This window comes from Muntiacus reevesi, chromosome 3 (assembly GCF_963930625.1).
Source record: "Muntiacus reevesi chromosome 3, mMunRee1.1, whole genome shotgun sequence".
In the NCBI taxonomy this organism is placed as follows: domain Eukaryota; kingdom Metazoa; phylum Chordata; class Mammalia; order Artiodactyla; family Cervidae; genus Muntiacus; species Muntiacus reevesi.
The window spans coordinates 32,850,795-32,878,392 of NC_089251.1; the positions used below are offsets into that span (position 1 = coordinate 32,850,795).

The window sequence follows — 27,598 nt, forward strand, 5'->3', positions numbered from 1 at the left end:
CCAGGCGGGCCAGGCCACGCCCCGAATGGGGGCGTGACACGGTGGGAGGCGGGGCCGCACGCGCAAGTCTCGCGATCAGTGGAGAAGGTCGGAGAGAGCGAAAAATGGTCCTTTGCGGGCTCGGCAGTCCTTTGAGCTTGGTTCCCTGGGCTGCAGCCCTGCTCTTCGTTCTGAGCGTGGCAAGGGCTTTGGCGCTACCCGAGGTACTGAAGCAGATTAAAGGTTGGATTGAAAAAGAATTGCTCGCCTGCCCTCGGCTCTCCCCTCTCCCCTGCCTGCCGCAGCCCCGATTTCGTCCCTGGGGCCTCCCTAGCCGTAACCCAGCCGGCTCCCACTCCCGAGTACTGAACGCCGCTGTCGCTTTCGCCCTGCTGACGTCCAAAGACGTTTGAAATTTGACCTCCTCGCTCCTTAATATTCGAATAACTATAAGTTCTTTCCACGAATGAGTCCTCCGGCCGTTCTGCAAGCTTGCGGCGTTCTAATGGTGCTGGATAGCGTGCGTTGGTAGGACTTTACTTTTTGTAATGGTTGATGAGTTCTTTGTGTATCTGCAGTCCTTTTACACCCGGTCACATGGGGCTGGCAGGTTGAGAAGTCATTGGAGAGGGCATTATAAATGTGTTCGAATAGTAATTCTCAGAAATGAGATCCTTCCCTGGATAAGATCCGTACAGAAATTCTCCGGTGCGCTGTTTTGGCGCCTGGTTGCAGGGGAAGAAATATGTCTTCTAGTAAATCTGACATAAAGGCCCTGTGTTAGAGGAGTTCTGGAACGTATACTGGCAGTTAACGTTTGAGCCTCGGTTGTTTATTGGTTTTTGTTTTTTCCTTGGCTTTTCTTTCTGGAGTTCTAATAGTTTTCTCTCTTCTGCAGATATGTACCCAGTGTCCAGGGAGAGTGCAAAACTTGTCAGAAGTGGCTCTTTATTGCAAGCGGACACCAGAGCTAACGCTGCAAGCCCGCTGCTGCCTGAATGGGGAAGGCACCATCCTGGGGTGAGGGAGGAGAAGACCTCCCTGGGTACTGGAAAAGAGTTCCCAAACCGGATTCTTCAAGGCTTGCCTGATTGGCTTTGGGGATAAATATTCGTACATATTTTTGAGGCATCTAAACCATGAGTCTCAGACTTTTAAATCTGTTTTTGGCAAAGTGAAGAATCTGCCTACAGTCCAGGACACCTGGGTTCGATTCCTGGGTTGTGAAGATCACTCAGAGAAGGAAATGGCAACCCACTCCAGTATTCTTACCTGGAGAATCCCATGAACAGAGGAGCCTGGCGGGCTACAGTCCATGGGGTTGAAAAGCATGGGACATGTACTGAGTGACTAACACTTTAAACAACCCTGTGGTTCTTCCTGGTTGAAAAATGCATGAAAGTCATAATTTTGAGCATTTTTTAACCTTATTTCTTTTGTTTATTATCAACTCTCTGGCTTATTTACTGTAGTGTCTCCATGAAATGACTCCTTTGGCCTCCAGGACACTATGAAATATGGTTTTCTTCCTCTTCTCATTAATTCATATTTGAGGCAAATTTCTCTTTTTGTCCCCTTATACAGATTGCTTCCTGTATTGTTTTCCCCTCACATTCTTGAGAATCTACTTATTCTTACAGATTCAACCATTATGCAGGTGTCTCCCCAAACTAGATCTCTTTTAATATTAGCTTTGACTTTTCTCCAGATATGTGGAGAAAATATAATAGATCCTTATTAAACATTTCCTTTTTCAGAGCACCCTCACTTCAGATTCAGAAAGTCACTTGTCTTGCTTCCAGTCTCCTCATTCCCTTATCTATCTAAATACTTATTTATATAGAACTATCAGAAAACCAGTTTCTTTCCATTATTGCTCTCTGGCTTTAAAATTAAACTTATAATTGTCTGTGGCCCTAGGATAAAGTACAAACCAGGAACTATCACAGACTGGCCCAACCTCCCTTTCCAACATTACTTTCAATTAGTTGTCCTCTCAAACCCTCCAGGAGAGTCTGGCTTCAGCCAGACTCTTCTACCTCCAAAAGCAGGCCACCTTTGTTTCTCTGTTCAAGCCTCTCTCTTTACCTAAACTTGCCTTCCTCCATCAAATTAGGACATATCCGTTCTTTAACTCCAACATCTTTTGCGAATACTCTGTACTACTAAATGCCAGAGTAATACCTTTTAATTTTTCACTTCCTCTAATCCTTAGTGTCCGTACCACTCAAGTTAATTTTATATACTGTTCACATTGCAATTTAATGTTTATATATTTTTTATTTTGGGTGATGGCCTTATTCCCCTAGTGCATTGTAAACAACTTGCAAGCTAAGATACTGAATGTTATTTTTAATTCTCCCAATTTTTGCAGTTAGTAGGCTTAAGTAATATTTGCAGTTAGTAGTCATTAAGTAAATATTAAGGCACTATTCCATTAAGTAAAGGAATAGACAGCAATAGATATTGAAGAAATGTGACTTGTGCAAATGAGGGACAGAATTTTTAAAATTTAAGTAGCTATATGTATTAGTGGTTACTTAATTGGACAATGCAGGATTAAAACATCTACCAAAGTGCCTAGTTTGTGGCCCTGACATAGGTGTGCTCAATGAATATTAGCTGTAAAGGGGGTTGTAATAGCTTACCCTGGGTGAAGGAGAAAGATGCACAGTTTCACTAATTACCTTATTTCCTCAGGCTGGATCTCCAGAACTGCTCTCTGAAGGACCCTGGTCCAAACTTTCCTCAAGCACACACTGCTCTCATCATGTAAGTCATTAGTTATCCTCCTTCCCAAAAGGTGATGTTGGCATAGGGTTGATGGGAAAGTCTTTGAGGATGGACTGCTAAAAAGATGTTTGAATATTGTCTACATTTGAACAACTCAGAATAAGAACTGGATTACCATCCAGAAAGATGTGTGAATGGAAGTAAAGTGTTTTCCTAGAGCACAGTGCTAACAGTGTGTGTTTTGCAGAGACCTGCAGGCAAATCCCCTCCAGGGTGACTTGGTCAACACCTTCCATGGCTTTACTCAGCTCCAGACTCTGTGAGTAAGAGTGTGGGGTGGGGGAGAGAACCAAAGAGAGGCAGTGCTATGAACTCAGCAACTTTGGTCTGCATATTATGACTGTCTGTGTTGTGTTCAGGATACTGCCACAAGATGTCAACTGTCCTGGAGGAATTAATGCCTGGGATACTGTCACTTTTTATGTAAACAACCAAAGCTGCGAAGGACAAAGGAATATTTGCAACAGCACTGAGGATCCAGGTATGCTGTCTCATCTCCACCCCTCTGGAAACTACCCCTCCTCCCTTGTATTCTCTATTTTAGATCAGGATGGTAAAATTGCCTAAGTGCCTTTTGTTCAGGTTTCTGAAGTGTTCAGTTCAGTCCAGGCTCTCAGTCGTGTCCGACTCTTCGCAACTCCATGGACTGCGCTATGCCAGGCTTCCCTGTCTATCACCAACTCCCAGAGCTTGCCCAAACTCACGTCCATTGAGTTGGTGATGCCATCCAACCATCTCATCCTCTGTCACCCCCTTCTTCTCCTGCCTTCAGTCTTTCCCAGCATCAGGCTCTTTTCCGGTGAGTCAGTTCTTTGCATCAGGTATCCAAAGTATTGGAGCTTCAGCTTCAGGATCAGTCCTACAAATGAACATTGAGGATTGATTTCCTTTAGGATTGGCTGATTTGATCTCCTTGCAGTCCAAGGGACTCTCAAGAGTCTTCTCCAACACCACAGTTCAAAAGCATCAATTCTTTGGCATTCAGCTTTCTTTTTGGTCCAACTCTCACATCCATACATGAATGACTACTGGAAAAACCATAGCTTTGACTAGACGGACCTTTGTTGGCAAAGTAATGTCTCTGCTTTTTAATATGCTGTCTAGGTTTGCCATAGCTCGGAAGTCTTAACCCTTTGGAAAGAAAGGTCTTAAAATTATTTTGTTATCATGACAGTGTTCTGATTATCTGTAATCTTCTTTCCACTGTACCTTTGACCTAGAAATAGTTGAGAGAATCTAAGCTGAAGGAGATATATGGGAAATATACCTAATGAAATCCAGTGATGTTCTCTGTTTTTCTCTGGCTCTCAGAAATATGTCCTGAGAATGGATCTTGTGTACCTGATGGTCCAGGTCTCTTGCAGTGTGTTTGTGCTGATGGCTTCCATGGCTACAAGTGTATGCGCCAGGTGAGGAATGAGGCCTCCTAATTAGGGATAAAAGTGAAGTCGCTCAGTCGTGGCTGATTCTTTGCAACCCCATGGACTGTAGCCCACCAGGCTCCTCCATCCATGGAATTTTCTAGGCACGAATACTGGAGTGGGTTGCCATTTCCTTCCCCAGGGGATCTTCCCGACCTGGGGATCGAACCCAGGTCTACCCACATTGCAGGCAGATGCTTTACCATCTGAGCCACCAGGGAATTAGGGATAAGAGATATGCATAGATACCTCTTTAAAAGAAGACCAGCAGCTGATGCAAAGCACCTAGAGAAGGAAACTAGAAGAAAACTGCCCTGGCTGAGGAGACAGATATGCTAGGAAATTACTGGATGTTAGGTTGTAAGCCCTTCATGTAACCCTATATGAAGTTTTTTTTTGGTCTGTTATTCACAGGGCTCCTTTCCATTGTTCATGTTCTTTGGTATTCTGGGATCCACCACCTTATCCATCTCCATCCTTCTTTGGGGGACTCAACGCCGAAAAGCCAAGGCTTCATGAACCACACAGGTCTTCCTACTGACCTAAAGATCATCCCCATCTTAACCGAGTCAGAGAGATTTGCTTCCTAGACATCATCCATCTGTGGATCCTCCCAAGGCAGAGGCCTCCGATGGAAGGAAGATGGAAATTTGCACAACCCTGGTGTGTTGTAGACTTCCAGTCCGGGAGTGGATAGGCATCCAGTCCGGGAGTGGACTAGTACCAATTCACATTTGTGCTGTTGACCATAATAAACAGTTTTTCTTTTTTTCTTCTTGTCTCTTGGTTGGGGTGGGAAAGGCTGCTTCGGAGGAGAGCTGCTTTTCACAGGTTTCTCTTACCTTCACGCTTGGTAAGAGGTGACCCAACCCGCTAGCCGCCCTGGCCCCGCCCCTCACGCTCCCGGCCCCGCCCCTCACGCCGCCAGCTGCCTGCGCCGCCGCAGTCTGCCGCGGTCCAGAGCGTCTGGGCTCCTGCGCGGCTTACACAGCGCTTGGCTCTAGACTGCGGCGCGGCGAGCCACGTGGATCGGCTCTGGGCGCGCAGTCCTCTGGTGGTTCTAGCATCGACCGGGGCTTGCTGCGATTTCCCTCTTCTCTGTGATCACCCCGCCTCTGAGCTCCGTTTCCATGGCCGCCCTGGTGTTGGAGGACGGGTCGGTCCTGCGGGGCCAGCCCTTTGGGGCCGCTGTGTCGACTGCCGGGGAAGTGGGTAAGCAAGTCCGGGCTGGCTGCCGACCTCATCTGTCTCTCTGATGCCCCTCTCTGCCCAGCCTGCTCTGATCAGACCCCGCCATTTTCCCGCCTGCACACCCCCTCCCCCGCCATTCCCTAGCCCGCTCCCCCCCCCCCCCCACCTCCCCGTATCCCTACGACCCAGGGGCATTCTCATCGCTCCGGGCAGTGCTCCGAAGGATGCCCTGCCTAAGCCCCAGCTCTGCCTCTTTCTTGCAGTGTTTCAAACCGGTATGGTCGGCTACCCCGAGGCCCTGACTGACCCTTCCTACAAAGCACAGATCTTAGTGCTGACATACCCCCTGATCGGTAACTACGGCATCCCCCCAGATGAAGTGGATGAGTTCGGGCTCAGCAAGGTAGCCAACACTAATGCTTGTTCTACATTCCTTTTCGAATCAGTAGCTATTAACTGTTAGTGAAGACACTGCCATTCCGCTAGTCATTCTGGAGAAAGCTGATACACACTGAAGTGCTAGACAGGCCCTGTGTGCGACTTGTTAGGTGCCTTGAGAGGCACAAAGTGCTGGACCAAGCCAGAGTCTGAGCTCCGATAAGTTTTTTGTGATGAGAGTTAAGCTTTAAGAGTGTATAATTTAATGGGAAAGAAATTGGAATACAAGGTCACATCCTTCTCAATGATAGTAAGTCCGAGTTTCCCTACCAAACCAATTAAGCTGATTATCATCTAAACCTGCTTTACTTACCTTGCCTCATATTTTACCACTTTTCAGTAGAGTTCTTAACATGTAGATAAGAAAACAGTGTCCTTCTCAGTGAAGTTTTTCCTGTTCCTCTTCTGTTTGGAAACTATGTTGCCCTCAGAGTTCAAGTAAAAAAAACAAACCAACACAAGTTCATCATAGTCACCTAGCCTCAATGCAGTATTCCTCAAAACTCATTTTATTCTGATACAAGGCTTACTGAGCCTTTAATTCTTCATATGCTTTCACCACTCACCCTGACACTTGGGAGAAGACACTCTATGTAAAATACATGCCTGTTATTCCGGAGAAAACCACTCCTCATCACGACCTATGAATTCACTGTGTTCTAGTTTATGATGCATTATCTTGGTTAATTTACGTCAGTCTTCAGCTTTGTCAACTCTAGATACAATGTCAAAGTTGAGTTTATACACTTGCAAAGTTGAGGCCCTGACAGAACCAAGATGAGTAAAGCCTCCAGGAGCCACAAACCCACCACTGATGCTTTTGCAGCATATATGCCATAAGTGTATGTCCAAGTGCAGATTCGACCATCTAGCCATGGAGGGTTCTGCCAGACTAGCCTTCACATCCCTAAAGAACAGTCTCAACATTCATCTTTCTTAAACCTTCTACCAGTAAGCAGATGTAATTTAAATATGCCACTTCCTCCCCAATAAACAGCCTGTTTCTCTACTTAGTTATTATAAGCTTATGTATTGAGTAACAAATATGCTACTTTTAAAAATGATAATCCCTTATGGAGGGGGTATAATAATCATGCCTAATATTCTACCCTGAGCCTTTATTTTTATTGAGTAAGGTGCTATGCCCCTTCCTGTTCTGTACTGTTTTTATCACACTCTGAGAATATGATCTTGGTATCTACACTCCCTTAATTTTCTGCTTCCTTGAGTAGCAAATTAACATCCTGAAGACAAGACCTTGTCTATTCGTGCTCATGCTTGCCCCCCAGCATCTGTTATAATACCTGGCATGAAGTGGGCCCTCTGTAAACTTCATTAACTACTATCACATGTCAGGTATCTTGCTCTTGAGTTCAGAATTCTCTGATGAAGGCAAATGAACACATTGGTAATACAATGTAAATAGTAAGACAAGTGGAAGTAAAAGTGAACTTAGATGAATTCTAAGGAGGCACAGCTGCAGTAGGTGAGAATAGGGGTGACTTCATGGAAAAGGAGATTTAAAAAAAGGGAGGGAAAAGGAAAATGTCCTTTCAGTTATCACTGTCATATCTGTGCCATCAGGCCCCCCAGGCCCATGTGTTCAGTGTTTCACGTGGGAGGCAGGTGATAAAAGGCAGAAGCATGAGGTACTTGGCTTGTTAAAGGAATGACAGGTCATTCACTGTGGCTGAAGTACAGGGTCCATGGCCCTCCAATGGGAAAAGATGGCTCGGGGAGTTATGTGGCCCTGGGTTCCTCACCGTCTCCTCCTTCCATCGACAGTGGTTTGAATCCTCGGGGATCCACGTGGCAGGACTGGTGGTGGGAGAGTGCTGTCCCACGCCCAGCCACTGGAGTGCCAGCTGCACTCTGCACGAGTGGCTGCAACAGCATGGCATACCCGGCCTGCAAGGTATGGTGCAAGCATTGCTGTGTCTGGGGGGAACATAGGTACCCAGGTGGAAAGAATTAAGAGAAGTTCTCTGTGGACCCTTGGGACTTGAGTCCAGGGTTGTGATAGAATGTACCTGATTTGAAAGGTTTAGACTGTAGGAAGGAACTGAGCTCTCACTCAGATGGGAAATTTCAAGCATGCAAAAGGAGAGAATAGGATAATGAATCCCCAGTTTCATCAATTCAGGGCTAAACTTATTTCATCACCACTACTACAACTTCTGGATTATTTTGGAGCAAATCTCAGATATAATACTGTTTCATCTTCCGAGAGTTCATTATCTATGAAAAAAGAACCCTTGTAAAAACATGATGACAATAACACTGCCATACCTTTAAAAAATTAACAGTAATTCCTTAATATCAAATATCCAGGGAGTGTTTAAAATTTTTCCAGTTTTCTAAATTTCTTTTTAAACCTGTTTGATAATATTCCTGTATTGTCATTTAGCATGTTCTTTTGTCTCTTGGTGTTACCTTCTGTAAACAGATCTGGGGTGGTGGTTCAACTCAAATGTGATACTTGGAGGCAAGAATGCTTCATGGTGGGGTCGTTCTGGAAGGACAGCCCAGGATTTTGATGCCAGAGGACAGCTGTGGGTGACTCAGGCCCTAGAATTGAAGTCTTAACTTCCTGCATGACTGCACTGGGGAAGTGATCTCTCAGAGTCTGCTGTTTCAACAGGAGTGGACACTCGGGAGCTGACTAAGAAGCTGCGAGAGCAGGGGTCTCTGCTGGGCAAGTTGGTCCAGGATGGGACAGAACCTTCAACCCTGCCCTTCTTGGACCCCAATGCCCGCCCCCTGGTGCCGGAGGTCTCCACTAAGGTATAGAGATAGAGTGGAAGAGTGTTTCATGCTAAGCACAGTAGTTACACTGTGTCCAGACTGGTTGTAAACACTTGAGGGAGAACTGGAAAAGGCCTCTAGAGTACAGGTTGTGTGCATATTATACCTACTATTCACAGCTGTCAACCATTTACTCCTCAGGTTCCACGGGTATTCAATGCAGGGGGTACCCCTCGGATCCTTGCTTTGGACTGTGGCCTCAAGTACAATCAGGTCCGATGCTTGTGCCAGCGTGGGGCAGAGGTCACTGTGGTACCCTGGGACCACGTGTTAGACAGTCAAGGTGAGTAGCTTGGGTCTGTACAAAGACCTCAGACAAGCAGATGGGTGGAAGATCTGGCCCTCGGTCCAGCTGCTGAAAGTCAACGTGAGTTGCAGAGAAGAAGGGGGAGAAAAGGGCTTTTGCTCTAACGGTGTGTCTCTCTAGTTGAATTATGGATTTTAATATCATCTTTTCTGCCCACACCAGAGTATGAGGGTCTCTTCCTGAGTAATGGCCCTGGTGACCCCGCCTCCTATCCCAGCTTGGTATCCACACTGAGCCGTGTTTTATCTGAACCAAACCCCCGACCTATCTTCGGGATCTGTCTGGGACACCAGCTGTTGGCCTTAGCCATTGGGGCCAAGACTTACAAGATGAGGTGGGGACACAAGGGATGGGGAGTCTTGGGAATGAGAATAGAATAGAGTTGGTGTTTACTAGTGTTGAAATTGGACTGGGGGCTGGTGAGAATCATGAGATCAGCCAGAGCTGGGTTTGGTGCAGGAGTGAAGGGAGGGTGAGAGGGGCCTGTGACTCAGGATGTTTCTGCCTCCAGATACGGGAACCGAGGCCATAACCAGCCATGCTTGCTGGTTGGCTCCGGGCGCTGCTTTCTAACATCCCAGAACCATGGGTTTGCTGTGGAAACAGACTCACTGCCAGCAAGTTGGCTTCCTCTCTTCACCAATGCCAATGATCACTCCAACGAAGGCATCGTACATGAGAGCCTGCCCTTCTTCAGGTGAGCCCACGTGGTTCTGGCACAATGCCTGGATCTCTGCAGCTCTGAAGCCCACTGAGACTTGAAGATCAAAAAAGAAATCACAGCAGTGGGCCCCAGTCAGCCTTCCCACTACCCACCTTTGAGACCGCCAGTGACAATGGCAGTTTTCACGATCACCTCTCTTCAACAGTGTCCAGTTTCACCCAGAGCATCAAGCTGGCCCTTCAGATATGGAACTTCTTTTCGACATTTTTCTGGAAACTGTGAAAGAAGCTACAGCTGGGAACCCTGGGGGCCAGACAGGTAAGCACTTGAGTAGATATAGGTTGGGGCTCTAAGAACAGGCTCCAGGGTAGGCATAAGATGAACGTGCCTCAGGAAACTGAGAGGTGTTTGGGAGGTTAGGCGGGAGGGGTAGGAAGGCAACCAAGCCAAAGTGATTCATTCATGCTTCTTCCATTCAAAGGAACTCCAGAGTCACAAGTCCGGGTTCCTCGTCCTGCCTCTGCCATTCATTAGAGGCATGACTTGTTCTGGTTTCTTTTGTAAAGTGAGGGGTTAATCTAGATGATCTCTCAGGTCTTGTTCAACTCTAATGTATTGTCTTTCTTTGCCTCCATAGTTCGAGAGCGGCTGGCTGAGCGCCTCTGTCTCCCTGGGATTCCCACCCCAGGCTCTGGGTTTACAGCACCACGAAAGGTTCTGATTCTGGGCTCAGGGGGCCTCTCCATCGGCCAGGCCGGCGAGTTTGACTACTCAGGCTCTCAGGTAGAGTGCGTCCATTGCTGCCCCTCTGGGTGTGTGGCCTTCAGGATGAATAGGGCTTAGGCATGAACATTGGTTGTAGGGAAGAAGTGACCCAAGCGAACTGGGGAATACACAGAAAGGTGAGAAGTGAGTTATTAGGGACTGAGAGTCCAGGAAAGGGAGAAGAGGAAGAGAAATGCTGGTCTGAGACCAAAAGTCTTGCTTCGCTAGTCAAGGCTGATATGCCACCTTTATCCCCTTAGGCGATCAAGGCCCTGAAGGAGGAAAACATTCAGACATTGCTGATCAACCCTAACATCGCTACCGTGCAGACCTCACAGGGGCTGGCGGACAAGGTCTATTTCCTCCCTATAACACCTCACTACGTAACCCAGGTATGACTCAGGCGAGGCTGGACTGCAGAGAGAATCCACATGGGCCAGGCGATCCTGTGTCAGTTCTATGATCCGCTCCCTAACCCCAGGGTCTCAATGCCTGTTACTCCTCCCTCCTCCCCCAGGTGATACGTAATGAGCGCCCAGATGGTGTGTTACTGACTTTTGGGGGCCAAACAGCTCTGAACTGTGGTGTGGAGCTGACCAAGGCTGGGGTGCTCGCTCGGTACGGAGTCCGGGTCCTGGGCACACCTGTGGAGACCATTGAGTTGACTGAGGATCGGCGTGCCTTCGCCTCCAGGATGGCAGAGATCGGAGAGCACGTGGCCCCCAGCGAGGCAGCAAATTCTCTTGAGCAGGTTCAAGGGCTGGTGGGGGTAGATAGGCGGCGTTTCCTTGACAGCATATTTTCTCTGGGCCCAGGAGCCCTCTGCACAACACGCAGTCAAGACCTAATCTGTTTATTCATCTGTGCTCATTGCAGGCCCAGGCAGCTGCTGAGAGACTGGGGTACCCTGTGCTGGTGCGCGCAGCCTATGCCTTGGGTGGCCTGGGCTCTGGCTTTGCCTCTAACAAAGAGGAGCTGTCTGCTCTCGTGGCCCCAGCTTTTGCCCATACCAGCCAAGTGCTGGTAGACAAGTCCCTGAAAGGATGGAAGGAGATTGAGTATGAGGTGGTGAGAGACGCCTATGGCAACTGTGTCACGGTGAGTGATGGGGGAGAGGCAGTCGTGTAAGGCAGCGTGAGCTGTTGTAAGAGCCCTGGCAGGGCTGAGGTCTTTGAGAGTTCGGTGTCCTCACACCCAGGATGAGCGCGTCTCCAGAGGCAATAGGACCCTGGGATGCAGCCTCCTGCCCCTCCTTACTCCCTATGGCAGTGACCTCATGGGCCCCTCCCTTCACAGGTGTGTAACATGGAGAACCTAGACCCGCTGGGTATCCACACCGGGGAGTCCATCGTGGTGGCTCCAAGCCAGACGCTAAATGACAGGGAGTACCAGCTACTGAGGCAGACAGCCATCAAGGTGACTCAGCACCTTGGAATCGTCGGGGAGTGCAATGTGCAGTACGCCCTGAACCCTGAGTCTGAGCAGGTGAGACTCCAGGCCGTGGGGCTGATACTCTAGCTGCTGGAGCACCGTCTTATAATTTGGGGGCCTCTAGGCCAAGGAGCCTTTTAACCCTCCAGACCCTGGAGCAGAAGCTAGGATTATTTTTGAGAGGATTGGGGCTTTATTGTCCTGCCTTTCTGAGACCTCTCCTTTCTGAGGCCTGCTAGGCCAGTTATCTAGTCACTCTGTCTTTGTTCTTTGGCTTTGCAGTACTACATCATTGAAGTGAATGCCAGGCTCTCTCGCAGCTCTGCCCTAGCCAGTAAGGCCACAGGCTACCCACTGGCCTATGTGGCAGCCAAGCTGGCTTTAGGCATCCCTCTGCCAGAACTCAGGTACAGGGATTGGGAAGAGATGGGGTGGGGGGTGGGGGTGAGATCGTGGGAGCTGGAAAAAATAAAAACGTTTATGGGATAAGGAATAGGAAAAGGACATTGGCCTGGGTATGGGTAGGAGAACGCTATCTGCAACCTCACCATTTACATCTCCTGCTCTGTCCTCCTGGCAACCCCATCTGATGGCCCTCAGGAATTCGGTGACAGGCGGAACGGCAGCCTTTGAACCCAGTCTGGATTACTGTGTGGTGAAGATTCCGCGCTGGGACCTCAGCAAGTTCCTCCGTGTCAGCACAAAGATTGGGAGCTGCATGAAGAGCGTGGGTGAGAGACACATCCCAAGAGACCCCTCCCCAGATCACCTCACAGTGTCCCACACGTCCCAAGAACCTAGAATGTCATAGAGTCAGCTCCCTGGCATGTCCTTTCAGCTCTTGTATGAGCAGCTTCTTGTGAGCGGTTTCTCAGAACTAATAGGGATATTTCCAACTAAGATAGCGGTTCTCCCCAGGGGCGAGGATCCAAGGCATCTGGAAGTCCATACACATGCTGCTTCCACTCCCCAGATGGCATGTCAGAAATCTTGGAATGGGGTGATAGCCATCAGACTCTTAACTCTTGTGTTACAAATGAGTAAGCAGGTACCCACAGAAGGAAAGTGTCTGACTGAGTAGAGGGCAGAGCCAAGAGCTGAAAACTGGATCTGTTGCTAGTTGCATGTTCCTCTGTTGCACTGTGTTACCTGTCATGGGTGAGACCAGTTCTATGAAACTCCACTCACAGTGTTTCATAGCATTTTGCCTTTGGCCTCATCCCCAGGCTGTTAAGGCCAGTGACAATTTGTTCTCCATGCTTGTATAAATACCGATGTTTCAAGGAAATGACTGCTGTTTACTGTGAACTCTTCTAAGGCCAAGTCAGTGGCAGCCATGCCAAGTGTATCTCCTCTGGGCACTTCCTGCCATGGTCACTAAATTAAATTTAAAAAAATAATAATAATTAATTGATCTGATGGTGCTGGGTCTTAGTTGCAGCATGCAGGGTCTTTCTTTAGTTGTAGCATGCAAACTCTGTTGTATCACATGGGATCTCTAGTTCCCTGACCAGGGGTCAAACCAAGGCCCCCTGCATTGGGAGCATGGAGTCTTAACTACTGGACCACTGGGGAAATCCCTCAAATGTTTTTCAATACAATGTTTAAGATCAGAGCAGGATGTAAGAGAAATTTCATAGAAACAGAGACAATTAGTAATGAATAGATATGATGGTCAGCCTCTCGGCAGTGTTAAGAATGCTGTAATTGAGTTAGTACGCTTCCTTACAGTGACCCTTTCTTTAAGTTCCCTTAGTTTGTCCTCCACAACATTTCTACTAAAACAAGCATGTGCACGTACCAAGCTGTCACCAGCTAAGGATAATAGCTTTTTACTGTGCTCCAAATTTCCATTAACAGCAATAGTAGCCTTTAAACTTGTAAGTCTAAGCTCAGATATTACTTGATTTTTAGAAATCTTACAAAACTGCCAAGTTGTTCCTTCTGGAGATGAATTTCTGTTATGTGAAAATTATAATAAACATGGGAACGAAGCCATAAATTGTAGCTAAGAGAAGTGGATTGAAAATAGGACAATCAAAAAGATTGATTCCTAGATGAGAGATTTAAGTATTTTACATCTGAGTATTCTTGGAATTTGATCTTCTTTCATAACTTTTTGTAACTTTTATTATACAAGTAAGATGCGTGAATCATTGAGAAATTAGAAAAGGTAGTTTTACCAAAGAAATCACCTAGAATCTTATCACACAGACATTAATTTGGGGATTTATATGATTCTAGGATTTTTCTAGGCTTGCATGTGAGTGCATTGGGTTTCTCTTTTACCCAGGGTAAAAACTTTTATAATATAACCACATTACAAAGAAATTGAACAAAATTGCTCATCCTCTTCCTTAACACTACCAGTATGAGCTTGATGTTTTTGAAAAATTTTTTAAAGAAACATATTAGAATTGTAAATAGAAAAATACATTTGGTAAGAGATATTTGAAGACTCTGGTGTAAATTGTCAGAGGACATGAACAAACTTTATTGATGAGGAAATCAATAAGCAGGCCTGGGTGTAGGGGGGAAGTTTCCTCTTAATAGTAGTTAGAAGAAATCTAGTTAAAATGAGAGAATGATTTTTACTTGTTGGCAAAAGTTGTTTTAAATGATTATATACTCTTCTTCAAAGATTGGTTAAATTTATATTGGATTGGCCAAAAGCTTTATTCAGCATTTTTATAATAGCTTATGGAAAAAGCTAAACATTTTGGCCAGCCCAATACTTTGTATTATAAAGCACAAACTTCTACAAAGCAATTAATACTTATCAAGGGCCAGAAAACTTACCTTGCGTATTGCCTGTGCACTTCTGAAAATATATCCTCAGGAGATAAACTAAATCCCAGACAGCATTACCACCTTACAGCGATGAACACTTCAAAGCTAAATGTCCTTCAGTGAGTGAGCAGTCACTTTATGGTAAATCACACAAGAGTTAAACTGCTGGTAACAAAGTCACACACTAATGTGGGAAAAGCTCACAATGAGGGGAAAAGCAGGATAAATGTTTATGTAAACTATAATCTTGTATAAAACATTTGGAAAAAGTACTCTAGAGTGGTAGTTGGAAATATGATTAACCCTGAGTGGATTCAAAGAGTAATGGGATCATCTTACTACCCAGACTTTTAAAAAGTTTTAAAGGATAAGCCAGATCCCAGATTACAACATCACAATGTGAATAAAGGAAACCAAATAAATGGATAACCATCAGCGATTGGGCCTCTGTGATTGTTCCAATATCCACATGAAAATGATAGGGAGAAAAACCTGCAAGTGTAAGATTCTCAATGAAACACCACTGTGGGCTTGAGAACCTCCCAGAGATTTGAGAACAATTTTCCTAGAACTGCCAACATTTTGGGCATCACCAGTGCCCCCTGGCCCTCAATCCTCACATCATATTCCTCCAGGTGAAGTCATGGGCATTGGGCGTTCTTTTGAGGAGGCCTTCCAGAAGGCTCTGCGCATGGTGGATGAGAACTGCGTGGGCTTTGATCACACGGTCAAGCCCGTCAGTGATATGGTAAGTGGCTCCCCTACCCGTGACAGCACTCAAAATGTACCCTGCTTCTTCTCTGTGTCCCCAGCCCCCAAGCTTGTTACCAGTAATACTAGCACCAGTCACTAGTGGACTTTGCTGTGTTTTCACTTGCTGAGAATTCTGTGGTTTCATTTCTCTTTATTATGGGGATGTATCATTAGACTTGTTTCTATAGGTGAGGAAACTGAAGCTTAGCTTGTCTGCCCTCTCCCCATTAGGAGTTGGAGACTCCAACAGACAAGCGCATCTTCGTGGTGGCAGCAGCCCTGTGGGCTGGCTACTCAGTGGATCGCCTGTATGAACTCACTCGCATCGACCGCTGGTTCTTGCACCGGATGAAGCGGATCATAGCACACACCCAGCTGCTGGAGCAACATCGTGGACAACCTTTGCCCCCAGACCTGCTGCATCAGGCCAAGCGCCTTGGCTTCTCAGACAAGCAGATTGCCCTCGCGGTCCTCAGGTCAGGGATGGTGGGAGGACCTCAGGCTGAGAACCTGGGGCAGAGAACCTTTGTACTCCTGAGGGGCCCTCAGGAGGAAAAATGTGGAGGGGGGGTGTTGGAGGCCACTGCCCTCATCCCTGGGATTTTCCTCTCTGATCCCTCCCTTGGATCTCTGCCCTCTGCTGGGGCCATTCTCCACTCCCATGGTCTATATTTCTGACCCTTCTCCTTTAGCACAGAGCTGGCTGTTCGCAAGCTGCGTCAGGAACTAGGGATCTGCCCAGCAGTGAAGCAAATTGACACAGTTGCAGCTGAGTGGCCGGCTCAGACAAATTACTTGTACCTGACATACTGGGGCACCACCCATGACCTCAGCTTTCGAACACCTCATGTCCTGGTCCTTGGCTCTGGCGTCTACCGTATCGGCTCCAGCGTCGAGTTTGACTGGTGTGCTGTGGGCTGCATCCAGCAGCTCCGAAAGGTCTCCAAGCTCGTCTTTCATATGGTTCCCTCTGCTGTACTGATCAGCTTCTGCAGCCACCTTCCACCCATACTCGATCCTGGCACTTTCTGTTCATTGCTGCACCTCACATCTATCATAGGGCTTTAATGGGGTTGGGGGTCCCTTAGGCCGTCCTGTGCACTACGTGTGGTTCCTCTCCAGAACTCCGCGTCTACTTTTCCAGTACCTTCCCTCCCGAGGCAGGCGTCCTGTACAGCGATTTCAGAGACAGCCAAGGCAGTACTCTCTGAAGTAGGGACTTGGGCTTCCTTTCCTCATGCTGTCCACCCACCTGATTGCTGAATATCCTTCCCCTCCTATTGCAGATGGGGTATAAGACCATCATGGTGAACTACAACCCAGAGACAGTCAGCACCGACTATGACATGTGTGACCGACTTTACTTTGATGAAATCTCTTTTGAGGTGAGACAGGTGAAGGTTGCCTGTGAGCCTGGGTGGCCCATCAACTAGGAGTGGCTGGCAAACCTCAGACTCTTTGGAACTTGTGAGGTTTGAGGGGGTTTGGGTGAAGGATGAAGGGCGGTGAGCAAGAAGGCTCAGGCCCCTGACCCTATCTGTTAATCACCACCTGTTTCTCCTCCTTTACTGCAGGTGGTGATGGACATCTATGAGCTGGAGAACCCTGAAGGTGTGATCCTGTCCATGGGCGGGCAGCTGCCCAACAACATGGCCATGGCTTTGCATCGGCAGCAGTGTCGGGTTCTGGGCACCTCCCCAGAAGCCATTGACTCAGCTGAGAACCGTTTTAAGTTCTCCCGGCTCCTGGACACCATTGGTATCAGCCAGCCTCAGTGGAGGGAGCTCAGTGACCTAGAGGTGGGCTGAGGCCTGGGTGGGGGCTGGAGGCCAGATGGCATCATGGGTGAGTGCGTGCAACACAGCTAAGCTCCCTATGCCCTTAGTCTGCTCGCCAGTTCTGCCAGACCGTGGGGTACCCCTGTGTCGTGCGCCCCTCCTATGTGCTGAGCGGTGCTGCTATGAACGTGGCCTACACCGATGGGGACTTGGAGCGTTTCTTGAGCAGTGCAGCAGCTGTCTCCAAGGAGCACCCCGTGGTCATCTCCAAGTTCATCCAGGAGGCCAAGGTGGGAGGCTGCAGATGAGTCTCTGAAAGCAGTCTTTCAGCCACGGAGGCGACTCCCCTGTCTCTGATCTGGGAAGGATGGGTTGTCCAGGGCTCTTAAAAGCAGGGAAGTTTCCTGCAGGGGCAAGTGAGAGAAGGAAATGGCCCTTGCTGTTCACCATCTTGCCCTGTGCACCTTGCCCCACTAGGAGATTGACGTGGATGCTGTGGCTTGTGATGGTGTGGTGGCAGCTATCGCCATCTCTGAACATGTGGAGAACGCAGGTGTGCATTCAGGTGATGCCACACTGGTGACCCCACCACAGGACATCACTGCCAAAACTCTGGAGCGGATCAAAGCCATTGTGCATGCCGTGGGCCAGGAGCTCCAGGTCACAGGACCCTTCAATCTGCAGCTCATTGCCAAGGTAGTGAAACGGGGCTACAGAAAGGGACCCGAGGACTGTGGCGCCTCTTTGTTCTGTGCTGGCCACTGTGCTGGGGAACCCTCAATGGGGGAGGAGAGCTGGAGGGGTGGGGTCACATCTCAGGCCTGCAATGTTTATGACAGTCAACCTGCCCCCTGTCCTGGGTTGATGACCCACAGAACGATGAGTGAGGGGAAGACCCGATTCAGTGGGGTGGTGTCACAAGCCCACTTGCAGAAGGCCTGACCAATCTCTGTCTGCCCAGGACGACCAGCTGAAAGTCATTGAATGCAACGTGCGTGTGTCTCGCTCCTTCCCCTTCGTCTCCAAGACACTAGGTGTGGACCTAGTAGCCTTGGCGACACGGGTCATCATGGGGGAAGAAGTGGAGCCTGTGGGACTCATGACTGGCTCTGGAGTTGTGGGGGTGAAGGTAAGGAAGACTGAAGCCCCAGGTTAGCGGTCAGCAGGGAGGCAGATAGTGGGAGGGAGTTCACCTGCTGCCCAAGCTGTGTGTCCATTGCCGTATAAAGCGAGCACCTCCTGTGGGCAAGGCCTTGCTGGGTGGTCAGGCAATAAGGGCAATAAGATGGCCCTCCACTCTGAGGAGCGTCCACTCTAGTGATGGGAGGCAAGAGAAGTCGGGTCCCAAACAGCTTGTTTCTAGAATATCGTGTGATAAACCTGCAGAGTAGAGACCAAAACGAAATGCTTAAGGAGGTGCCACTTCCATAGAGGGTGACCAGGGAAGGTTCAAGAAAAGAGGTGGTATTTGGACTGAGCCTTGGAGTATAGTCAAGATTTGAGATTTGCCGAGCTTGTTGAGGAATATTCCAAGGCCAGCCTCGTGGAGGCCAAGGGAAGCGCAAGCATGTTTGAGAAGTAGCCAATGATTGACGGATTCATGTAGGGCAGCACGGGGAAGGCTCACCCTGTCTGGAGAAGGCCGAGAGAGGGGATCATTGCCACCCCTCCTGGTGCAGGGATGTGGGCTGCTCTCACCTCCTGCTCCCTCAGGTGCCCCAGTTCTCATTCTCCCGCCTGGCGGGGGCTGACGTGGTGCTGGGTGTGGAGATGACCAGTACCGGGGAAGTGGCCGGCTTTGGGGAGAGCCGCTGCGAGGCCTACCTCAAGGCCATGCTCAGCACTGGTTTTAAGATCCCCAAGAAGAATATTTTGCTGACCATTGGCAGCTATAAGGTAAGAACCCACACAGGGGGTGGTAGGGTGGAGGGTAGGGTGGGCCCTGAAGAGGTCAGAAGGGGCAGGTACAGATGGCCATGGTTCCCTGGGCCAGGGCTAACTTGAAGTGGAGGACAGGAGAAACACAACCTCATCCTCCCTTCTTCAGAACAAAAGTGAGTTGCTCCCAACTGTGAGGCTGCTGGAGAGCCTGGGCTACAGCCTCTACGCCAGCCTGGGCACCGCTGACTTCTACACAGAGCATGGCGTCAAGGTATGGGGTGCCCCTCCCCCTCCCACCCAACCCTGCCGCTGCCCACCCTGAGATGTGAGAGCACATGGGATCTCTCCCTGTTTCCCTGCTTTCCATATCATTGCACAAATCATCTGTTCCACGTAGAACAGTAGAGTATACAGAAAACGAGAGAAAAAAATTCCTTGTGATCTCTCCACCACTGTTAACATTCTGGCATATTTCCTTCCATAATTTCCTCTCTCTGTGTATTCTGTGAGCTCCATATTGCAGAATCCTTGGTAACCATAGTGTAGAGATTTTCTGGTCAAGAAAAATGCTTTGCCTGCAGCAAAGTGAAATGGCCTGGTCCCCCTCCTGTGGGTCCTCAGTTTCTTCCTCATGGGCTCCTGGGCCACCTCCCCCTGCCTTCAGACTGGCCCCCTGGCCCCCTACCAGGCTTAGGTTTCTCTGGTCTTATCTCTGGGCCACAGGTGACGGCTGTGGACTGGCATTTTGAAGAGGCAGTGGATGGAGAGTGCCCACCACAGCGAAGCATCTTGGAGCAGCTCGCTGAGAAAAACTTTGAGCTCGTGATTAACCTGTCTATGCGTGGGGCCGGGGGCCGGCGTCTTTCTTCCTTCGTCACCAAGGGCTACCGCACGCGGCGCCTGGCCGCTGACTTCTCCGTACCCCTCATCATTGATATCAAGTGCACCAAACTGTTTGTGGAGGTAACTGAGACCCCGGGCACTGGGACTGGGGCAGCCAGTGTCAGCAAGGGAGGAGGCAGAAGTGAGCATGCTCTGGGGCCGGGGAATCTCTGCATGGAGCGGCCTCGCTAGTCATCAAGCTTTGTGGCTGCAAACAAAGAAGATAGATGTAGAGAGGCAGAAGCCTGGTTTATGGGAAAACCCAAGCCCCACCTGCAGCTCCCTGGCTGCCCTTCAATCTTTGCTGACCCTGAATTTTCACCTGCAGGCGCTGGGACAGATCGGACCAGCCCCTCCTTTGAAGGTGCACGTTGACTGCATGACCTCCCAGAAACTTGTGCGGCTACCTGGTAAGTGCATCTCGGGAGAGAACCTGGCTCCTGGACACCAGTAGGGGCTGCAGTGAAGGATGGCCGTGGGGCCCACTCCACCCTAGCCTGTTCAGAGTGGGAAGGGCCCAGAATCTTCCTCACTCTGAGCTCTTTATTCTCCATCCACGATGCCCATGACTGAGAGCTTCGCCACCTCTCACTGGTGTCAGTCGCTGCTTGTTTTCCTACCTTGGTGCCCTTCGAGTCTCTGACTCTCCCTCCAACCTGCTTCCTGTGTGTTCTCCCAGGACTGATCGACGTCCATGTGCACCTGCGGGAACCAGGGGGGACACACAAGGAGGACTTTGCCTCGGGCACAGCTGCTGCCCTGGCCGGGGGTGTCACCATGGTGTGTGCCATGCCTAATACCCGGCCCCCCATCACCGACGCCCCTGCCCTGGCCCTGGCGCAGAAGGTGAGCCCCAGTCCTGCTTCCTGGTGACCCACATCCCCCACCTCCCCGTACCCTGCTCCCTCTACCCCTCCCCAGGGGCCAGGCCACGTGAGCCAGGCTGGCACAGGTGCCGATGGTCCCTATCTCGAATGTATCCCTTCCAGCTGGCAGAGGCCGGCGCCCGCTGTGACTATGCCTTATTCCTCGGAGCCTCGTCAGAAAATGCAGGGACCCTGGGCACCGTGGCTGGGTCTGCTGCGGGGCTGAAGCTCTACCTCAATGAGACCTTCTCTGAACTGCGGCTGGACAGTGTGGTCCAGTGGATGGAGGTAGGGGGTGGGCGGGGGAGGGGCCAGTCAGCCAGCCAGTACCCCTCGTTTGAGGGCCCTCTCACAGCAGGCTTCAGCAGTGCGAGTCAGGAGCCCCGCGAGGGCTCGGGCACTGCAGGGTCCCGGAACCTTCTTCCTGTCCCCAGCACTTCGAGACATGGCCCTCCCACCTCCCCATCGTGGCCCACGCTGAGCGGCAGAGTGTCGCAGCCATCCTCATGGTGGCCCAGCTGACCCAGCGCTCGGTGCACATCTGTCACGTGGCACGGAAGGAGGAGGTGAGAGCCCCAGAGGCGCCCCAGTGGCTTTCCCAGTGACTCTAGGTGATCAGGATGGTTCTTGGGGGCAGGGGCGGCTCAGCACGCCTGCCCCGTGACTTTCCAGGAGGGGAGGTTGGCTGTGGGGACTGTGCAGGTCAGGGCCTTGAGGGACGCCCCCTTCCTTGAGGTCTCCCTGCTCTCCCCCAGATCCTGCTGATTAAAGCGGCAAAGGCGCAGGGGCTGCCGGTGACCTGTGAGGTGGCACCCCACCATCTGTTCCTGAGCCGTAATGACCTGGAGCGTCTGGGGCCCGGGAAGGGGGAGGTTCGGCCTGAGCTTGGCTCCCGGGAAGACGTAGAAGCCCTATGGGAGAACATGACCGTCATCGACTGCTTTGCCTCCGACCACGGTGAGAGGGCCCGGGACGTACCCCCTGGCCCAGGGGTTCTGGGTCGGGACCTTGGGCTCCATGGTGCCTGGGCTTGGCCTGGGTGGGACTCCAACCAAGTTCCTGGTCTGTCATAGGTGCTTGATAGGTATTTACTGAGAGAACGAATGAGCAAACGAGGAAACAGTAAATGAGAGAGTCTGGGTGGAAGGTGTGGGCCCTGAAGATGGCAGCAGTCCCAGCTTCCCTGTCTTCGGATTCCCAGGAAAAGCTAGAGTCAGGGTTGGTAGCGAGGCCCTTCCTGGTGGTGTGTGTGACTCCCCAGGCATGGAGGCCACTGTTCTGAGGGTGGTGCTCTCTCCCCAGCCCCCCACACTGTGGAGGAGAAGTGTGGGCCCCGGCCTCCCCCCGGCTTCCCGGGGCTGGAGACCATGCTGCCCCTGCTGCTGACGGCAGTGAGCGAGGGCCGGCTCAGCCTGGACGACGTGCTGCAGCGACTGCACCACAACCCTCGGCGCATCTTCCACCTGCCCCCCCAGGAGGACACCTATGTGGAGGTGTGGGGTGGGGCTGGGGGTGGGCGGGGCTCTTCTGACCCCCCTCAGGAGGACATCTATGTGGAGGGGTGGGGCCAGGGGCGGGTGGGCATCTCCAGTCCTGGGAGAGGGTGCACATGGCACCCGTGTCCAGCATGACCCATGACTCTGGCAGGTGGATCTGGAGCACGAATGGACAGTCCCCAGCCACATGCCCTTCTCCAAGGCCCACTGGACACCCTTTGAAGGGCAGAAGGTGAAGGGCACTGTCCGCCGTGTGGTCCTGCGTGGGGAGGTGGCCTATATTGACGGGCAGGTACGTGTGTGGCCCAGGCCTGGGCAGTCGTGGCCTACTGGGTGCCGTTCTCTTCCCACCCCAGCAGGTCTGCATGGTCCCATACCCCTCCAGGCACAGGTCCCCGGGGCATCTTTTCTGCTTGCCAGCTTCCACCTCTTGCCTGCCTGGCTCACTTGCCCTCCCTGCCTTCTGTCCACAGGTGCTGGTGCCACCGGGCTACGGACAGGACGTCCGCAAGTGGCCACAGGGTGCTGTTCCGCAGCTCACGCCCTCGGCCCCGGCTGCCAGTGAGCTAACCACGGTAATCTTCAGGGCTGGGTGGTGGGCATGGGGGTATAGTCAGGTGCAGATATAAACAGCACAAACGTTTTAATTGGTGGTTCAGGGGCAATGGAAGGTTCATCACTTAACAGTTAAAATCCTCACCACCTACCCTGTCTACTGCAAATTAACTCTCAATTTAGGAGGCTTCCTGCGGGAAATACTAATCCATTAACCCAACCAGAGAGAAGTCTCGAAGAGGCCATTGACCCACCCCCACTGGGGGCAGCTCAGGGAGAGAGCAGGTTGAAGGGACATGATGGAGTGGATAGGAGGCAGTTTGGCTTCTCTTGAGGGACTGAACTTGAGGAGGGTCATGTCACTACCTGGTGTTGTCTCTCCAGACTCCGGAGAGGCCCCGCCGGAGCGGCCCAGCACTCCCCGACGGCCGCTTCCACCTACCTCCCCGGATCCACCGAGCCTCCGACCCAGGTTTGCCAGGTAAGAGAAAGATCCTGTGACTCAGAGGGTGGGGCCGCCTGATCCTAGACACGTGTAGGGATAGGCTCCTCTTCCCCATAGTGTCCCAGGTGGCCTGAGTTTGGGGGCTCTTTGGCCTCAGAGCTATTCCAGTCCCTCGGTCCATTTCCCTTATCCTTCCTACCGCCCCAATCCTCGTCTGACCCCCTGTGCCCCCCTGTGCCTAAATCAGCCCACCCAGTGTGAGGTAGGCATCCCTCAGCCTCTTCTCACAGGCCCTTTTTTGTCATGGGCAGCTGTGTTCCTCCGCCCGGGAGCTGGGACCCCATGGGGCAGCAGAGCGTGGGGTAAAATCCAGGTTGTCGGTTGCTGTGGGCCTGGCTGCCCCCCTTGCCTAGGATCCCTTTGCCAGCTGGGAGGGTCCCGGGAGGGCACCGCTGATCACACCCAACAGCCCCCGTGGGAAATCATGGGTCCGTGCCCAGGGCTGCCACCCTTGCCCTCAGCTAACCTCCTGCCGCTACCGTGGTGTGAGCTGGTTTAACACAGACACTGTGATCCAGAGTCCTGGGAAGCCGGGGCTCTTCACACACCCCAGGTGCAGGTTTACATCTGTCTTGTCGCCCTGTTTGTAGCTGAGGAGCCAAAGGAGAAGACCTCCCGGAAGGCAGCTGAGCCAGGTGAGAGACTGCCCTGAGCACACGCTCGCTCACCTTTGGGGACCTCTCTGATCTGGCCTGGGTAGGAGGAGCCCTCTGACCAGACTCTTCTGCCATGCCCCTCACTCTGCAGAGCTGATGGGAACCCTTGATGGCATCTGCTACCCTCCACCACCAGTACCTAGACAGGCGTCACCCCAGAACCTGGGGACCCCTGGCCTGCTGCACCCCCAGACCTCACCCCTGCTGCACTCACTAGTGGGCCAACATATCCTGTCTGTCCAGCAGTTCACCAAGGATCAGGTGCCTGGGGAAGGGAGGAGGGGGCCACCCGGAGCTGTGAGGATCTGGAGAGCTGGGGCCAGGAGCCCTGGGGGCCACACCCTTTCCAGCTGACTCGGAATCTTTCTCAGATGTCTCACCTGTTCAACGTGGCACACACGCTGCGCATGATGGTACAGAAGGAGCGGAGCCTCGACATCCTCAAGGTCAGGGTCAGGGCTGTGGGCTGAGGATGCAGGCCCAGTGGGCAGGGCTCCGTAAGTAGTCAGAGGGGTCTCCCTCCCCCACCTTGGGTTCCCTCATGGGAGTCCACACCCTCCATAGGTAAGTCCTGCTCTGATGGTCCTGCTGCTCTAGGCCGCCTCCGTGGTGGCCCTCCTCTGATCAGTATGCAGCTGACCTGTGAGCCCTGAGTGCCAGCACACGGGCCCAGTAACCCAGTCCATTGGTTGATACTGATGTCTTTGTGGGAGAGAACTGGGTATTTCCTCTCCCAGAGAACAAACGTCTTATTCAGATGCTTAACAGTAGCTTTTTGGAGGCAGACCTTTAGCTCACAGGAACACGTTGTTGGAGATGCCGGGGCTCCAACGGGTCACAGGGTGGTTTCGGGGAAGGGTTTTCTCGGCACCCCTCTAGCACACATTGATGAAGCAGGCAGCAGCCCACGTGCTCCCGGGGATGGACACAGCTACACACACACACATGCATCTTGCCTCCCAGGGGAAGGTGATGGCCTCCATGTTCTACGAGGTGAGCACGCGGACCAGCAGCTCCTTTGCAGCAGCCATGGCCCGGCTCGGGGGCGCCGTGCTCAGCTTCTCCGAAGCCACGTCCTCCGTCCAGAAGGGCGAGTCCTTGGCTGACTCGGTGCAGACCATGAGCTGCTACGCCGACGTCGTCGTGCTGCGGCACCCCCAGCCCGGGGCGGTGGAGGTGAGGCCGGCCTCTGCGCCAGCGCAGGATCGACTGGGCGGGGCCCACAGACACTTCTGTAACTGCAGGGCTCAGGTGGGGCCAGATGGGTGAGGGGACCCAGGAGAAGTGGGACCGCGGCGGGGAGTGGGGGTCCCTGAGACTCAGAAGAAAGAACTCTCCTTCCTTGTCCCCGTGTCACAGCTGGCAGCCAAGCACTGCCGGAGGCCAGTGATCAACGCAGGGGACGGGGTTGGAGAGCACCCTACCCAGGCCTTGCTGGACATCTTCACCATCCGGGAGGAGCTTGGGACGGTCAACGGCATGACAGTAAGGGTGCAGGCGGGGCTCGGAGGCCTGCCCTGGGACAGTCTGGAGAGGGAGGCAGGTGGGAAGCAGTTTCTGCATTTCGGGGCCTGTTGCATCAAGGAGGCCTCCATTCTGATCCTAAGGCAGAAAGCTTCAAAATGGGGGTGGGGGAGTGCTCAGGCTGGGGGCCCTCCTGGTGACGGGCTGCCGCCCACCCCCACCCGCTCCCTGCGCAGATCACGATGGTGGGCGACCTGAAGCATGGCCGCACGGTGCATTCGCTGGCCTGCCTGCTCACCCAGTACCGCGTCAGCCTGCGCTACGTGGCGCCCCCTAGCCTGCGCATGCCCCCTGACGTGCGGGCCTTCGTGGCCTCCCGTGGCACCAAGCAGGTCAGGCCCTGGGAGGCCTCCCGTGGAGGGGTGGGGAGGGACCTGGCTTGGGCGGTCAGTGCTGGCCCCACGCTCACCCGGGCCGGGCCTCGCCGTCTAGGAGGAATTTGAGAGCATCGAGGAGGCGCTGCCGGACACCGACGTGCTCTACATGACGCGCATCCAGAAGGAGCGGTTCGGCTCCACCCAGGAGTATGAAGCAGTAAGTGCGAAGCGGGGAGGAGCAGCCCGGGATGTAGCTGCTGGCATTCCAGACTAGCACCAGGACGGCTGGGCCCCTCGGTTGTGATAACTGCCTCCGGGGACTGGCGGTGGGGGCGCAGGCTCTGTGTAGCCACCATGGCCCTGAGGTGCTTACGGGGGCTCCTCCCTTCCCACAGTGCTTTGGCCAGTTCATCCTCACTCCGCACATCATGACCCGGGCCAAGAAGAAGATGGTGGTGATGCACCCAATGCCCCGTGTCAATGAGATCAGGTGATCTGGCATCAAGATTGGGGCTGTGCTTGGGGGCATGGGGGCGCGGGCCTGCACTCAGTCCAGTTCAGGCTGTCTTGGGCCGGGCAGTAACTCTTCCTTCTCTTGCAGTGTGGAGGTGGACTCAGATCCTCGAGCTGCCTACTTCCGCCAGGCAGAGAACGGCATGTACATCCGCATGGCTCTGTTGGCCACTGTGCTGGGCCGCTTCTAGGGCCCTCTGCTCAGGCCCAGCTGCTGGGGATGGGATCTCGTGCCCTCCACAGAGGCTGCACCCTTCCTTGCTGCTCTGGGGCATCCAGATAGGCCTTGTGCTCAGATGCACACATGTGGGGACCACGCTTCAGACACTGGACTGGACTGGAGCTATCTAGCATTGAGGTGGGGCTGCAGGGGTTGGGGCCCAATCAGCCCGTCTCCCTTCTTGCACCTCAAATCTGTATAGTTACTTTTCCACTGACTTAATAAAGCAGCTGAGCTGCCTCTGCTTCTTGCTTCCTTGAGTGTATCCTGGCTTTAGCAGAGGATGCTAAGTCCAATAGGCAGAGCTTTCTTCTAGAAAATGAGAAGAGTTTCTCAAATACAAGAGCACCTTGCTGGGCAAGCCCCTGTTCTGGTCAGGGGAGCAGGCAGGCCCCGATTTTCAGAGTGGTGGCTCTTGGAGGTTCTGGGCAGGAACACACCATTCTCTTGGTGCTGCTGAGGCCTGTGCTCCACTGATCCACGTCTGGCCCTCCTTCCTCCATTCAGGTGCATGAGTCATGGGGAATGGAGTGCTGAGCATCTGGGCCCTGATGGTGAGGTTCATTCTCCTCTAGGCCAGCGGACCCCAACCTTCTTGGCACCAGGGACCACTGATTTCATGGAAGACAATTTTCCTATAGTGGGGGGTGGAGGGGTGGGGATGGTCTCAGGATGATTCAGGCATATTACATTTATTGTGTACTTTAATGCCACCAGTCAAGAAGGTACCGGTCCATGACCAGGAGTCTAGGAGCTCCTGCTGAAAGCCTTTATTCTCCTCTGCTCTGGCCAGTCCTCTCCTCAGGGGCTCAGGTGACCACTGCATCCTCAGAACCTCAGCTGCCATCCCTGGGAGGAGCACCACACACACACACACACCCCAACCTCCAACCCCAGCCCACCCCCACAACCTACTCTCCCTGGGAGACCACCTCGCTGGATTTTTTAGGCTGGAGTAGGTCAGGGGCGCTGAGGCACCCTTTGGCTAGGGAACCCTGGGCTAGGGGGGTTGGGGAAGTGTGTGAACTATTCCAATTCATGAACTTCAGTAGCATTAGAGAAATTTCT

The 27,598-nt window shown here is 52.1% G+C and overlaps 2 protein-coding genes across 4 annotated transcripts; both read left to right on the forward strand.

Moving 5' to 3' along the window:
• Positions 1–57: 57 nt before the first annotated feature.
• ATRAID (all-trans retinoic acid induced differentiation factor) lies at positions 58–4,965 on the forward strand. Its single transcript, XM_065928798.1, has 7 exons — positions 58–203; positions 878–999; positions 2,680–2,751; positions 2,960–3,031; positions 3,132–3,253; positions 4,084–4,181; positions 4,608–4,965. Exons 1-7 carry the CDS (start codon positions 105–107, stop codon positions 4,710–4,712), a joined length of 690 nt encoding a protein of 229 aa, XP_065784870.1. The 5' UTR covers positions 58–104; the 3' UTR covers positions 4,713–4,965.
• Positions 4,966–5,075: 110 nt separating this feature from the next.
• On the forward strand, positions 5,076–26,755 carry CAD (carbamoyl-phosphate synthetase 2, aspartate transcarbamylase, and dihydroorotase). 3 transcript variants are annotated; one of them, XM_065928790.1, is made up of 45 exons: positions 5,080–5,405; positions 5,648–5,787; positions 7,608–7,737; positions 8,464–8,606; positions 8,769–8,910; positions 9,097–9,268; positions 9,446–9,631; positions 9,804–9,916; positions 10,236–10,381; positions 10,624–10,755; positions 10,881–11,114; positions 11,240–11,461; positions 11,660–11,848; positions 12,077–12,201; positions 12,395–12,525; positions 15,220–15,332; positions 15,569–15,813; positions 16,030–16,276; positions 16,624–16,722; positions 16,912–17,136; positions 17,223–17,405; positions 17,593–17,811; positions 18,077–18,244; positions 18,829–19,011; positions 19,163–19,267; positions 19,720–19,959; positions 20,207–20,288; positions 20,558–20,724; positions 20,868–21,032; positions 21,179–21,310; positions 21,500–21,701; positions 22,047–22,237; positions 22,392–22,532; positions 22,714–22,815; positions 23,180–23,276; positions 23,552–23,602; positions 23,891–23,935; positions 24,048–24,217; positions 24,328–24,402; positions 24,920–25,132; positions 25,316–25,441; positions 25,657–25,812; positions 25,913–26,014; positions 26,193–26,287; positions 26,399–26,755. In XM_065928790.1, the coding sequence occupies exons 1-45, from the start codon at positions 5,324–5,326 to the stop codon at positions 26,499–26,501; spliced, it is 6,729 nt and encodes a 2,242-aa protein (XP_065784862.1). In that variant the 5' UTR covers positions 5,080–5,323; the 3' UTR covers positions 26,502–26,755. The 3 variants fall into 3 exon arrangements, with proteins under 3 accessions (XP_065784864.1, XP_065784862.1, XP_065784863.1); XM_065928791.1 differs by lacking the exon at positions 23,552–23,602; XM_065928792.1 differs by lacking the exons at positions 24,328–24,402; positions 24,920–25,132; positions 25,316–25,441; ... (2 more) ...; positions 26,193–26,287; positions 26,399–26,755 and having other exon boundaries at positions 5,076–5,405; positions 23,552–23,613; positions 24,048–24,183.
• The last annotated feature ends 843 nt before the right edge of the window (positions 26,756–27,598 follow it).

What these genes read in the sequence shown, in the direction of transcription:
- ATRAID (XM_065928798.1), top strand. Translation starts at nt 105, where the DNA reads ATGGTCCTTTGCGGGCTCGGCAGTCCTTTGAGCTTGGTTCCCTGGGCT. An exon ending in TTTACTCAGCTCCAGACTCT is followed by an intron (nt 3,032 to 3,131) that starts GTGAGTAAGAGT and finishes TGTTGTGTTCAG; the next exon opens with GATACTGCCACAAGATGTCA. An exon ending in GCTACAAGTGTATGCGCCAG is followed by an intron (nt 4,182 to 4,607) that starts GTGAGGAATGAG and finishes TGTTATTCACAG; the next exon opens with GGCTCCTTTCCATTGTTCAT.
- CAD (XM_065928790.1), top strand. Translation starts at nt 5,324, where the DNA reads ATGGCCGCCCTGGTGTTGGAGGACGGGTCGGTCCTGCGGGGCCAGCCC. An exon ending in CCACGTGTTAGACAGTCAAG is followed by an intron (nt 8,911 to 9,096) that starts GTGAGTAGCTTG and finishes TGCCCACACCAG; the next exon opens with AGTATGAGGGTCTCTTCCTG. An exon ending in GAGCTGCATGAAGAGCGTGG is followed by an intron (nt 12,526 to 15,219) that starts GTGAGAGACACA and finishes ATATTCCTCCAG; the next exon opens with GTGAAGTCATGGGCATTGGG.